The sequence below is a fragment of the Odontesthes bonariensis genome, chromosome 7, assembly GCF_027942865.1.
Source record: "Odontesthes bonariensis isolate fOdoBon6 chromosome 7, fOdoBon6.hap1, whole genome shotgun sequence".
Taxonomy (NCBI): Eukaryota; Metazoa; Chordata; class Actinopteri; order Atheriniformes; family Atherinopsidae; genus Odontesthes; species Odontesthes bonariensis.
In genome coordinates, this window is record NC_134512.1 from 41,114,649 (window position 1) to 41,127,171 (window position 12,523).

The following is a 12,523-nucleotide window of genomic DNA, read 5'->3' on the forward strand; positions in this document are numbered from 1 at the left end:
AGGATTTATTCCATTTCATTCCTGAGTCCAGGAATCGCATCCAGCGTGCGATTCTGCTCACGTAGCATCACAGTCTGAGTGTTGTTCGCTCTGTAGATCTCATCGCATATGTCTCGCAGCTTCACAGTGGCCAGAACAGCTGCCGAGGTTTTCCCAATTTCTCCATATGCTGATCGTCAGTCTCAGGGCGGCTCTGAGCCGTCTGGGTGCCCAAACTGTTTCTAACTTTTTAAACTTTTTAAACTTTCTGTTTTCTCCGGTCAGACGTTCCGACCTGCTGCCATGGTGATTGAGCGATCCGCAGACTTCGGGAAGACGTGGCAGGTTTATCGTTACTTCGCCTACGACTGCGAGACGTCCTTCCCCGCCGTCTCGCAGGGTCCAATGAGGAAGGTCGATGATATCATCTGTGACTCTCGCTACTCGGACATCGAGCCGTCCACCGAAGGAGAGGTGCTGAACAGAATTATAGATGTAGACTTTCATTAGGTACACATGAGAAGAGCAGGAATAGCAGAGGCAGCTGTGAAAAATACAATAAATTCGAAATGAAATCTGAAATAAATCCTAAATAAAACTTAATTGCAGTGAGAAAGGTATGCGTGGGGTTACCACACTATTGTATTGAAGCACTCGACACGGCAATTGCAACAGTCTCAGGATTAAACGACTATTGTTTGGATAGGGCCTAAACTAATGGCCAAAGAACCAGTTAAAAATGGTCCGATCTCTGAACTTTATAAATTATTATCCCGATATGCAAATGTTGTGGGGTTGTACAGTATCTGGTGGGCGGACACCGCGGCGATTCATTTTTCAGTAGCCATGTTTGAAGGACGTAGGAACTAGGAACCAAAAGCCGCTTTCGGACAGACCGTTCTAAGAAAGTAGTTATCAGAACTACCCTCCTCGAATTTCGTTCTGATAACTATCCTTCCCCAGCGGAACTGTTTCAGTCTGCATTCGCACATGAGTTGGGACCTGATAGGGACTGATGCGCCGCGCGCAGCCGTCTGCTTCAGGGACGTGTTAGCCGTTACCGTTTAGCGCTACATTCAAACACAAAACAAAACGGTAAAAGCAATGAGAGAAGAAAAAACACCACCAAGAAGCTAATATGGAGAGCGGGGAGGCCACTGTGTTCATGGTCTGCATGATGGTGATATTAATCATGGACGATCACATCAGGCGTCTAATATCGAGGCTGGAAAAGCTCACAGAGAGAGTCAGGAGATACTTTTTTATTTCATGAAGGAAGAAAGGAGAGCAGAGCGCTGCAGACAAATGAGACCAGTGTAAGTTTAACTTATTAAACACCCGCCGGGAAACATTTTAGCCCTGATAGCATGGCATGGGGCGTAGCTACCGACCACCACACACCTCCGTTAGATTCGTTCTATAGAACCATGAAAAGACCCGACCTCGGAGAAGGAGCTAAATAGTTATAGGAACTAAGGGAGAAAGCCCCGAGTTCCTGTATGTCCGAACACGGGAGAAAACGGCCCCGCGGATTAAAAGGTTATTAGAACTGCCAATGGTTCCTACAGTCCGAAAGCGGCTAAAGTTTACACGTCTGTTTATTTGAACCCGGCGGATTGTCGGACCCCTACAATCTGTGGATTGTCATTGGTTTTCGCCGAACTGCTTCATAGCTCATTACCATAAAGTTAGCTTGAGTTTAATCGCTGGAATCCGCTCTGGTAGCGTAGTTAGCTCACACTGCATAGAGAAATAATGATTTCCGCCGCTCAGGTAGTGTAGGTCGCTCTTGGTGTACACAAGGGATTAGGATTAGATGGGTTAGATGGGTTAGGATTAGATGGGTTAGGGTTGGGGTTATATGGATTAGGGTTAGGGTTAGATGGGTTAGATGGGTTAGGGTTAGGGTTAGATGGGTTAGATGGGTTAGATGGGTTAGGGTTAGGGTCAGATGGGTTAGGGTTAGATGGGTTAGGGTTAGATGGGTTAGGATCAGATGGGTTAGGGTCAGATGGGTTAGGGTTAGGGTTAGATGGGTTAGGGTCAGATGGGTTAGGGTTAGATGGGTTAGATGGGTTAGGGTTAGATGGGTTAGATGGGTTAGGGTTAGGGTTAGATGGGTTAGATGGGTTAGGGTTAGGGTTAGATGGGTTAGATGGGTTAGGGTCAGATGGGTTAGGGTCAGATGGGTTAGGGTTAGATGGGTTAGGGTTAGATGGGTTAGGGTCAGATGGGTTAGGGTCAGATGGGTTAGGGTTAGGGTTAGCTTGGTTTGGGTTAGATGGGTTAGGTTAGATGGGTTAGGGTTAGGGTTAGCTTGGTTAGGGTCAGATGGGTTAGATGGGTTGGGGTTGGATGGGTTAGATGGGTTAGATGGGTTAGGGTTAGGGTTAGCTTGGTTAGGGTTAGATGGGTTAGATGGGTTGGGGTTAGATGGCTTAGGGTCAGATGCCACTGGGATGTCAGCATGATGCCATATTTGCAGCTTGATGAAACCTTCCTTGTTTCCAGGTGATTTACAGAGTTTTGGATCCTGTGTTTCGGATCGATGACCCTTACAGCCCCAGAATCCAAAGTATGTGTCATCATATGAGATCATCTGACCTCAGTCCAAACCAATGCAGTGTAATGGATCAGTTTGTCTTCGGCTCTTTGTTCAGATCTGCTGAAAATCACAAACCTGCGGGTGAAGTTAACTAAACTGCACACGCTCGGAGACAACCTGCTGGACTCCCGTATGGAGATCAAAGAAAAGTATTACTACGCCATCTACGACATGGTGGTCCGAGGAAACTGCTTCTGCTACGGCCACGCCTCGGAGTGCGCCCCCATCGAAGGCACCGGGCAGACCAGGGAGGGCATGGTGAGTCCTGAGGGATGTTGGTGGACTGGAAACTAACAAAAAGGACTTCACATAACCGAGAAAGACAACAATTATTTCTGCATCATTGAGCTGAGAATATTACATTTTCTGTCTTTTTCTCTTTTGTTCAGTCTTTGTGTCCACTTTTTTAAATTTTATTTCAATTTAATTTAAATAATTCCAAGTATTCTGAGGTTACTATTGTTTGCATTGGTCTGAGTTCTTTTTTGGATAGATATTTAACAAAGAATCAAGCTCATTCTGCTATAAAACATTTGAAATCACCTGAATCACCTTCAACATTTAAATCCCGGTATTTAAAGGGTTAATTTTTTTTTTAAATAATTGACAACTTGGTGGTTATGATCAGAGCTGAAGTGGAAGAAAAGATTTATGAAAAAAAGTGGGGAAAAATATTAACATATGGTATTTTGGGGATCATTTTAGAAGGGGACAAAAATGTCCCTTTTCAGAAATTAAGTTTAAAAAAAAAACAGACATAACAAAAAAATAAAAAATCCCAAAAAATCAATTGCTAATCATTGACATATCCCAGACCATAATTATCCCTACTCAATAATTCCACTTTGCATTCCATAATTTGAAAATACTGGCACCTAAAGGCTTAAAACTTGGGCTACAAATTGGCATCTAAAGGGTTAATTATTTTAAAACAATTGAAAACTTGGTGGTTATGATCAGAACTGAAGTGGAATAAAAGATTTGTGGAAAAAAAGTGGAAAAAATATTAATATATGATGTTTTTAGGTTGTTTTAAAAGGGGACAAAAATGCCCCTTTACAGAAATTAAGGAGTTTTTTTTTAAATCAGACATAGCAAAAAAATGAAAAATCAATGTTGTTGCTGATCATGGACATATCCCAGACCATAATTATCCCTACACAATAATTCCACTTTCAGAAAGTAAGTTGTTTTAAATCAGGTATGAGACATCCTGCTCTTATCTTATGACATCACTTCCCCAAACATCTGTGATAAAATGATACTTTCTGATTATTATTGCTCCAAGGAAATGAAAAAGATGCGAAAAAAAACTTTTCCTTTTGCTTTTTTCTCCATGTGGAAGTTAAAGGGTTAAAGACTGATTTATTTAGAATAAATCTGTAAATGAAAGCATTGACTGTTCAGTTATTGTCATAAAGATTGTGTTTGCGTCTCAGGTTCACGGTCACTGCATGTGTAACCACCACACCAAAGGCCTGAACTGTGAGGAGTGTCAGGACTTCTACCACGACCTCCCCTGGAGGCCGGCTGAGGGCCGCCACACCAACGCCTGCCAGAGTGAGTTCACGTGAAGCTGCTCCATACAACCATCTGCAACACGTGTGTGGCCTTAAAGATGCAAATAAACAGACTTTTTTATTTTAATTCAAATATTTATTAGTGTTTTAGTTGGTACAAGACAAATACAGTATCACAGATCACATGTTTACATTCTGAAGATGAAAAGAAAAAGTCAGTAGGAACCGGGGCTGCCACGTGAAAAACCAAGTGTATGCATGTCCAAAAAAAAAAAAAAAAAGCATACACCATTAAATACACCTCTCAGGTACCAGTAACAATATATTCAACACATATTTAACATTTTGTTAGGCTTATTTTCCAATCTAATAACTATTTATTGTGATATGACCAGAAATTATCCCACACTGATATTATAGTTTTGTCCGTATTTTTAAGCTTGTTGAGCATGCATTCATAAGGAGCCATTTTTGTCATTTTATTAGCCCATTGCTTCATTTTTGGAGCAGTTTGTGTTTTCCAGTGAGTTAGAATAACTCTAGCTGCCACGGATCCCCCCACCATGATAACTGAGAATTTTCCACCTGAAATGTTAGGTATCCGTGCCCTATCCCCCAATAAACAAACACAGACTTTTTGCATTTAGCCGTAACATATTTATATAAAGAAAACTGTTTGAATCATTTCATATTTTTACAACTTTTTTTGTATACAGAGGACCAAAATTAGCAAGTTAAAAACAAACTAGAAAGCTGCAAGCAGCTGTGAGCGGGACCGAGGTGTGCGTACGTTGGATGTGCGCACGTTGGGGCATGCGCTGGACGGCGTAGTCGCGCAGCTCTGCCCACACGCACGATACCCTCTGCGTACGTACGAGCATATAATAACCCCAATGCGGAGAGGTTTTTGAAAATTTCTAGGAGGCGCCACTGAGCCATTTAGCACCGCCCACACACGATACCCTTTACATACGTACGAGGTTGAGAGGGTGGACGTGTGTGTCAAGTTTCATGACTTTGCGATGATGATAAGGCTTTCATATCATAAACGCCATCACACGATTTTCACCGCCTGGTCATGCCCACACCGTTCAGAGTTTGAAAAAGTTTCTCCATGATTCTTTCCCCCCATGTCTTAAGAGTAACCTGGCCAAGTTTGGAGCTGTTACCATTAAATCTGTAGGAGGAGTTCAATCAAATGCGAGTTGTGAAAAAAAAAGACGTTTCCGACCACCATTAGGTGGCGCTGTAGGTGGATGTGACTATTTTATAGGTGCGCGTTCAGGCTGGGTCCAGCAATCACCGTATGAAGTTTGGGACAGATTGGATAATGTATGTGGGAGTTATAATCGACTTAATTTTTTGTGGCGAGTGATGGCGAGTCATCGAACTTTGAGGCGTCGCCACGGCCACGCCCTTTAAGTTTTGAAAAAGTTTCCCCATGAATTTTCCCCCATGTCTTAAGAGTAACCTGGCCAAGTTTGAAGTCTGTAGCATGAAATCTGTAGGACAAGTTCGATCTTGTGCAAGGCGTGGAATCGGCCAAAAATGGCACGAAAACGCACTTTCCATCCAAAATGGCCGCCTTCCTGTGAACGTGGCACTTTGGCGGCATAGACTTTTTTTTGCGTCTGGGCATGATGAATGAGTGTACCAAATTTCGTTGTCCTACGCGAAACTAATCCTATTAAGAGGACCATTTTTAAGCATCGTAGGGGGCGCTACAGAGTCAATGAGCGACTCCCAAAAATATAAAGTTTAGATTCTTTCATGTCGTCGACTGGCAGGTGGTGCTCGCAAAATTTCGTGAGTTTTCGCATACCTTTTGCAAAGAATCGGAAATAATAATACCCCTTACAGATACAATAGGGTCCTTGCAGTTTCACTGCTCGGTCCCTAATAATGCACTGAAATAAGTGAGTTTAATACAAACTCTGTCAGGAGAAAACGTATAAACTGAAACTGCCGTCATTAAGAATAAAAATGGAAATAACTTGTGAGATAAATTAATGTTCCAATTGATGCTGAAAAAGATAAATGCATAAAATGTGAAGTCAATGTGTAATTAGTGTAGCTTTTTGATCCATTTCTATACAGATCAACTTTACTTTAAGCACATTACTTACAGACTGAAAAAGGTTTTCACATAAAGTCTCTGCTGCTTCCCGTTTGTGTGAGCCAGGATTTCTGACCTCTGAGTCAGCAGCAAACACTCTGAAAGGTTTATTTTATTCTCCTTTATGTGCATCATGAAGAAGAGATGCACACAGGAATGTAGAAGGAAGCATTAAATGCTCTGGGACATGAATACGGAGAGATGATGATACAGAATTATTTACATTATTCATGTTCTACATTTATTGGAACATCGGGTTAACTGCTGACTCTAAATTATTACTGAGTCTGTGATGAACGCTCCAGCCACATACATTTTCTTTCATATTTTATGCATTTAGTATTTGATTAACTTTATTTTTATGTTAGATTTAATTATTTTCATGGCATTTTTGTGGCTTTTACAGACATCCTAGCAGCTCTGGATACCAAAGCTTTGGGACAAATCTGGAGTTTTTGGTGGACCTCAGTTTGGTCTGAAATAAAAAAAAAAAATGAAGGGTCATTCCATTAAATAAAAAAGAGTTTCATCAGTATAAGGATGGAGAGAGAACCAGAGCTCTGAGGAACACTCTAACCAACTCCTTCATATGCTGAGGACATGTTTTTACACAGAAAATAAGATGTTCACAGCATCATTCCCACGATTGTTGGAGTTAAATGTTGTGGATTATTCGGATTATTGTGACCGAGCGTTTACCCGACTCTCCCCTTTTTCAGAGTGTAACTGTAACCAGCACTCAGACCGGTGTCACTTCGACGCGGCCGTGTTCGTGGCGTCAGGAAACCTGACGGGAGGAGTCTGTGACGACTGCCGACACAACACTGCCGGACACAACTGTGAGCAGTGCCAAGCGTTCTTCTACCAACACCCAGAGAGGGACGTCAGAGACCCCAACATCTGCCAGCGTGAGTCTCACTTTACTCGGGTTAAGGCCAGACACGGCGGGCAAAAACAGGGATTTTTCATGCAGTGGTCAATTTTGAGATTTTGGACCAGTCTACTCCTTCAATATGTGTTCTTTCAACCTGCTATGAAGAATTTTAATACAATATTAATATTACTAAGGGCCTGACCATTTATTATGATTTTGAGCAATTGTTTCCAATACAAATGTATTGAATTCCCCTATTTAAATCTTTAAATGCCGTTTTGTCAAAATCAGTTTTTTGTATTTTTCCAGTATCAAAATCTCAGCCTATGGAGCACCTACTAACACCAAACTTCCCAGTTATGCACTTAGTAGTATTCTGAAGATATTTACTGAAGGATTTGTTGATAAATCATTCCTGGCCTGATTTATGTGACATTATAATAAAAAAATCTGGCGAAAATTGATGTATTTTAGGCTATGGACAGTATAATTTGATTTCTTAGGAAATGAAAGCAGATATCCTGAAATCTCTCTGTAATTCTCATTTCATTTTGTGTGTAAACAAAATGAAAAAAGAATTTTGCACCTGGCTTTATCACATGTTCAGATCTATCTTCAGGATATATATGCAAATGTGCGCATATTTAATGAGATAATGCCTCATTTGCATAATTAAACATACACATTTCTAAAACTTGAAATACATTTTTTTCATACTTGTATAAGTAATCAACTGAGGAAGTTTCACGGTGATATCTATTATTTTAAAATATTACCCTATTCACCTGTAGTGTCTCGCCTTAAACTGCACTGTCCTCATGTTTCTGAGCAAAGAGTTTAAATCTTCTTCTGCATATCCCAGACCAGAATTATCCCCACTCAATAATTCCACTTTGCATTCTATATTTTGAAAATACTGGCACCTAAAGACTTCGAATTTGGGCTCAAAAGTTCAAATTGGCATCTAAAGGGTTAATTTTTTTTTAAATAATTGAAAACTTGGTGTTTATGATCAGAACTGAAGTGGAATAAAAGATTTATGGAAAAAAGTGGAAAAAAATATTAATATGATGTTTTTAGGTCGTTTTAAAAGGGAACAAAATGTTCCTTTTAAGAAATTAAGGAGTTTTTTTTTTTTTTAATTAGACAGCAAAATAAATTATCGTTAAAAAAACATGCACATTAACGTGCTGCTGTTCTTTCTTTATAACTCACTAATGGAGCTCCATGTTGGTGCACGTTTCAGAGTAAAAAGCTGCTGATTTGGGTTCATTTCAATACGTTTAAATTTTTTTATTGACTTTTTATTCGTTTCATAACATGACATGAGGAAGGCAGGTTTGTGCACTAAGTAAAACGGCAGAATCAACATAAGCACATCATACACAGAAAAATAAGGATGCTGCTGGAAAATAGGGAAAAAAATGTCAAATAAAATCTTAATAGAGCTCAATCTATATCGATCTCTGAGCCATTTTTTGACCAGTTCTCTTCAAAAATATCAGTTTGGTTTCTTAGGCTACGGCTACACGAAAACGAAACAAGGTTTTTTTTTAAAATGGGTACGAAAATTATTGCGGCCATACGGCAACGCTGCTGTAAAGACAGGTCCAGACGAAAACGATGAAAAACGATGAAACGATGCAGTACACACGAAACACCTCTAGGTGCGCTGTAAGCCACCCCCACCGGTTACACCAGAACAATAGAAGAAGCAATGCGCATGCGTGTACGCCCCTACTTCTACCAGCGCGAAGCTCACGTTGTTCCTACAACAACGCCGCTGTAGTTAGCAGTGTCTGCAGCAGTGCCACTATCAATGTTGTGGGGTCCATGATGATCGCTGTCTGTCCTTGTTGTGTTGTCTTCTTCTTCCGGATTTTGAATGGAAGCCGCTTTTTGTTCTGGTCACTGACATATGTGTATACGTCACTAGCGTTAGCCATGTGGTTGTGACGCAGATGTAAACGAATCCGTTTTCGCTGTAACAATGGAAACGAAACGAGGCCGTTCTCAGAACTTCCCACTCTGGAACCCGTTCTCAAAAACTATCGTTTTGGGGAGGTGGGAACGCCGGCTCCGTGTGGCCGCGACAGCCAAACGATAAGCAAAAGTATCGGTTAAATGAAAAACGTTTTCGTGTAGCCGTAGCCTTAATTTCAATGTAATTATCTTCATATCATTTATATTATATATGACATCAATCCACTCATTTGTTGTTGGTTTTTCTTTCTTAACTCATTGGCTGCCGGCCATTTTCAGTTCAGAGACACCCATACTGCCAAGTGTTTTTCAGTATTTTGACTGATTTTCCAAGACCCACAGAAAAGTGTGTCTTATGACTATGTACACACCGAAATTACCAAAAGAAAGAGTAGACTCTCTTCTTTGATCAGGAAAAAAAAGTTTGTTTCTACCATTTTCAGTCTTTTAGTAATAGACAGTAGAACATAGGTTGGTTTCACCAAAAACAGCTGTTTGACCCAAAAAAATTGAGAAAACGAGCTCTTTTTTTTGTGCATAGTGGCACTGCTGCCACCTAGCGGGTAATTTTGCCAGTATATTCTCTGTTTAGTGTTTACAAGCCTAAGATTTAGTGACGAACTCCGCTAGATTGTCCCCCAGCCCGCTCCGTTAAAAACGCAATTGACGTCTATAGACGTCTTTGGCACAGAAAGAGTTAAGCCACTTTCTGGTCAGAGCCTTTTTACACCAACAACACTCTCAAAAGGTATTCGTCCTGCTTCGTGTATTCAAGTCCATCCAGATCACATCGGTACATAACTTTGAAGTTTAGAAACATTTTCCTTTTAAAAACAGTCTCCAGGACCCCAGGAATCTCTCCAAAGTGGAGCCACAGAGGGACGGCCCCATGAAATGTGAAAATGATTTGCTGAAGTATTCCCACAGCAGGCGGTCTGATCGGAATAGTTTTTCTCTTTTGTGGGGAGCGAAAGAATGGAGTCCCGTTTTTCCAGCTGAATTCCCTCCCAGAGGGGGAGCCCACTGCTGTCTGTTAGTCCTGTTCCATTCCTCCTGTGAGGCTTCCATCTCATTTCAATCAGCTTTAAAGGAATCGTTCTACTCTGATTTCTGTGTTGCAAGTTTTACAAAGTGATGTCCTTTAACCCTCTGGGGTCTGAGGCCTTTCAGAGACTTTGAGGCAGTTGTCACCACCTTGACATTTATGCAAAAGTGACACATATGGTTGTATTCTGAAAAGCCGAACAAAAAATAATGAGAGTGAAGTGACTGTAATACAAACAAGTTTTATTTAAATTGAGGGGAAACACAACTGTACAAAAAAACAAGTTTTAGAGGTTTTAGTGCAAGAAAACACTATAAATATACCTAGCCAAGACTTTTGAAGGTTGAACCTTGTAAACAAAAGTGTTGGCTGCATAAAAGTAAAAAGTGCAGTCAGAAATGTTTTTTTGTTTCCACACAAACTGTAAAAAAGTCATTGTAACTCCAGGCAGTGTCTCTGTTAGTTGAATACTAATTAGATGGGTGTGTAACACCCCTGATTGCCCCCACCCCCCTGTCACTCTCCATGTGATGATTGTCTGTCACTGGCAGGACATTGCTGCCTCCCCCCACATGCTGGCTGAATGGGGCGTGTTCTCACCTGTGAATAGCCACTCAATCACCTGGTACTTTACATGTGAATAGTGATAGGTGTGGCCGAGGAAGCTGCTGCAGTCTGAGACTACAGAAAATCCAAAGATTTCTGTTCACTCTCTTTAAAAAGGGCCAGCGATATAATTTATTTTAATATATATATATATTTGAAAAGTAGAAGTTTCAAGGTTTTTAATGGTGTCACTTATATGTTTGAATGACAAAAGCTCACAGAGTTACAGATGTGTTTTTGGAGATGTGTCAAAAATCCCACCGGCGGGTTCTAAAGCCTGATTTATAATCGGTGACGCAAGACGCAAGCCACTATCTACATCACATCCGGTGGCGTGTTCATCTTCCGGTTTCATCCCCTAATGAAAGACCGCTGTTTTCAAACGCCAAGGTAGAAAGCGAAGAAGAAGAAGAAGAAGAAGAAGAAGAAGAAGAAGAAGAAGAAGAAGAAGAAGAAGAAGAAGAAGAAGAAGAAGAAGAAGAAGAAGAAGAAGAAGAAGAAGAAGAAGAAGAAGAAGAAGAAGAAGAAGAAGAAGAAGAAGAAGAAGAAGAAGAAGAAGAAGAAGAAGAAGAAGAAGAAGAAGAAGAAGAAGAAGAAGAAGCATGAATCCAGTCGAAGAGAGACTTGCCGAAGAGGTCCTGGCGGTGAATTTCCTTTCATCGTAGTAGGCTTGTCATTGAAAAAACCCGCTGCTCCACCCACTGTCCTGGCGGTGAATCGCCACGCAGCACACGCAACCGCCGACAAAGCAAAATGAAGTATAAACGTCTCGAGCCATTAACGCAAGCGCAAGGGCAGTTAAAAGAAGTATAACTCAGCCTTTATATTCCAGAGTGTTAAGGGGGCTTTCATACCAGGAAGCCCCCTTAAAGGACACCGGAGTTGGTTTCCTCATATAGTCCTTGGGTCTTTGGGCCTGTGTGAAAGCTTTGGTCTGGGTTCACTGGGTAATGAACCCCACAGACTGCTCAGGGAAATAAAGAGAAGGAGTGGCGTACGGCTCCGTGGATTTAGGATAGAGAAGAAAACAAAGCCAACAGTGAGAAACCGAAGAAAAGGTAAAGAAAGAGAAAGTTGGGGTCTGTCTGGTGGGCTCACATGGAGCAGGACCGGGTATCACGGTCCCAGCCAATCCGTGAGCAGAGTTTTCTTCTTTCCTTACTGGCTCATTTCGGGCCGACGGTTCCCAACGAGCAGCTGCTGTGTGAAAGTAACCCGACCCAAACCAAGGAGTAAATACTCAGGCCACATTTACACATAGCCGGGTACAGTGTTCGAATTAAGGGGGGTACCGGGGGGGTCTGACCCCCCCGATTGAGACTTGATACCCCCCAAATGGGACTAAATTACACTTTTGGGGGGTACTGAAAAAATTGATCTATTATTAAAATCAGGTGTTGAAAATGTCTTGTTACTAAGTATTTTTCAATGTGTACTATGAATAACCAAATAAAATGCGTTTTGGAACACCCCTTCAATGGACTGTACCACCAGCGGGCGTTTCGCATGTTCGCAGGCAGCTCGCGCAGAGTCCAAAACATCAGCAGCACTGAGATGCAGGGTTTTGATGCCCGTTAAAAAGATGTTTGAGATGCGAGCGCGTGGATTTAAGGTGTCAAGGTGGAGGTTTCCCGTAATTTGTTAAATGAAACTAACAAATCAGACTAATATTATTTCAACTTTAAAGCACTGAACCTACAAACACTCAAGACAGGTGACCGCCCTTCCCTTTCTCCCATGAGAAAAAAGTTAGCCTAGGACTACATCAGAGGAATTCCATCGAGTCAACACGCAC

General features: G+C 41.3%; 1 protein-coding gene across 1 annotated transcript in view; it reads left to right on the forward strand.

Moving 5' to 3' along the window:
* lamb1a (laminin, beta 1a) overlaps positions 1 to 12,523 on the forward strand; it is a 72,383-nt gene that overhangs the window by 24,858 nt on the left and 35,002 nt on the right. The window contains exons 5-9 of the mRNA XM_075470841.1: positions 265 to 453; positions 2,491 to 2,554; positions 2,640 to 2,842; positions 4,024 to 4,144; positions 6,940 to 7,128. Coding sequence (XP_075326956.1) covers positions 265 to 453; positions 2,491 to 2,554; positions 2,640 to 2,842; positions 4,024 to 4,144; positions 6,940 to 7,128 — 766 coding nt within the window. The remainder of the gene's footprint in view (positions 1 to 264; positions 454 to 2,490; positions 2,555 to 2,639; positions 2,843 to 4,023; positions 4,145 to 6,939; positions 7,129 to 12,523) is intronic.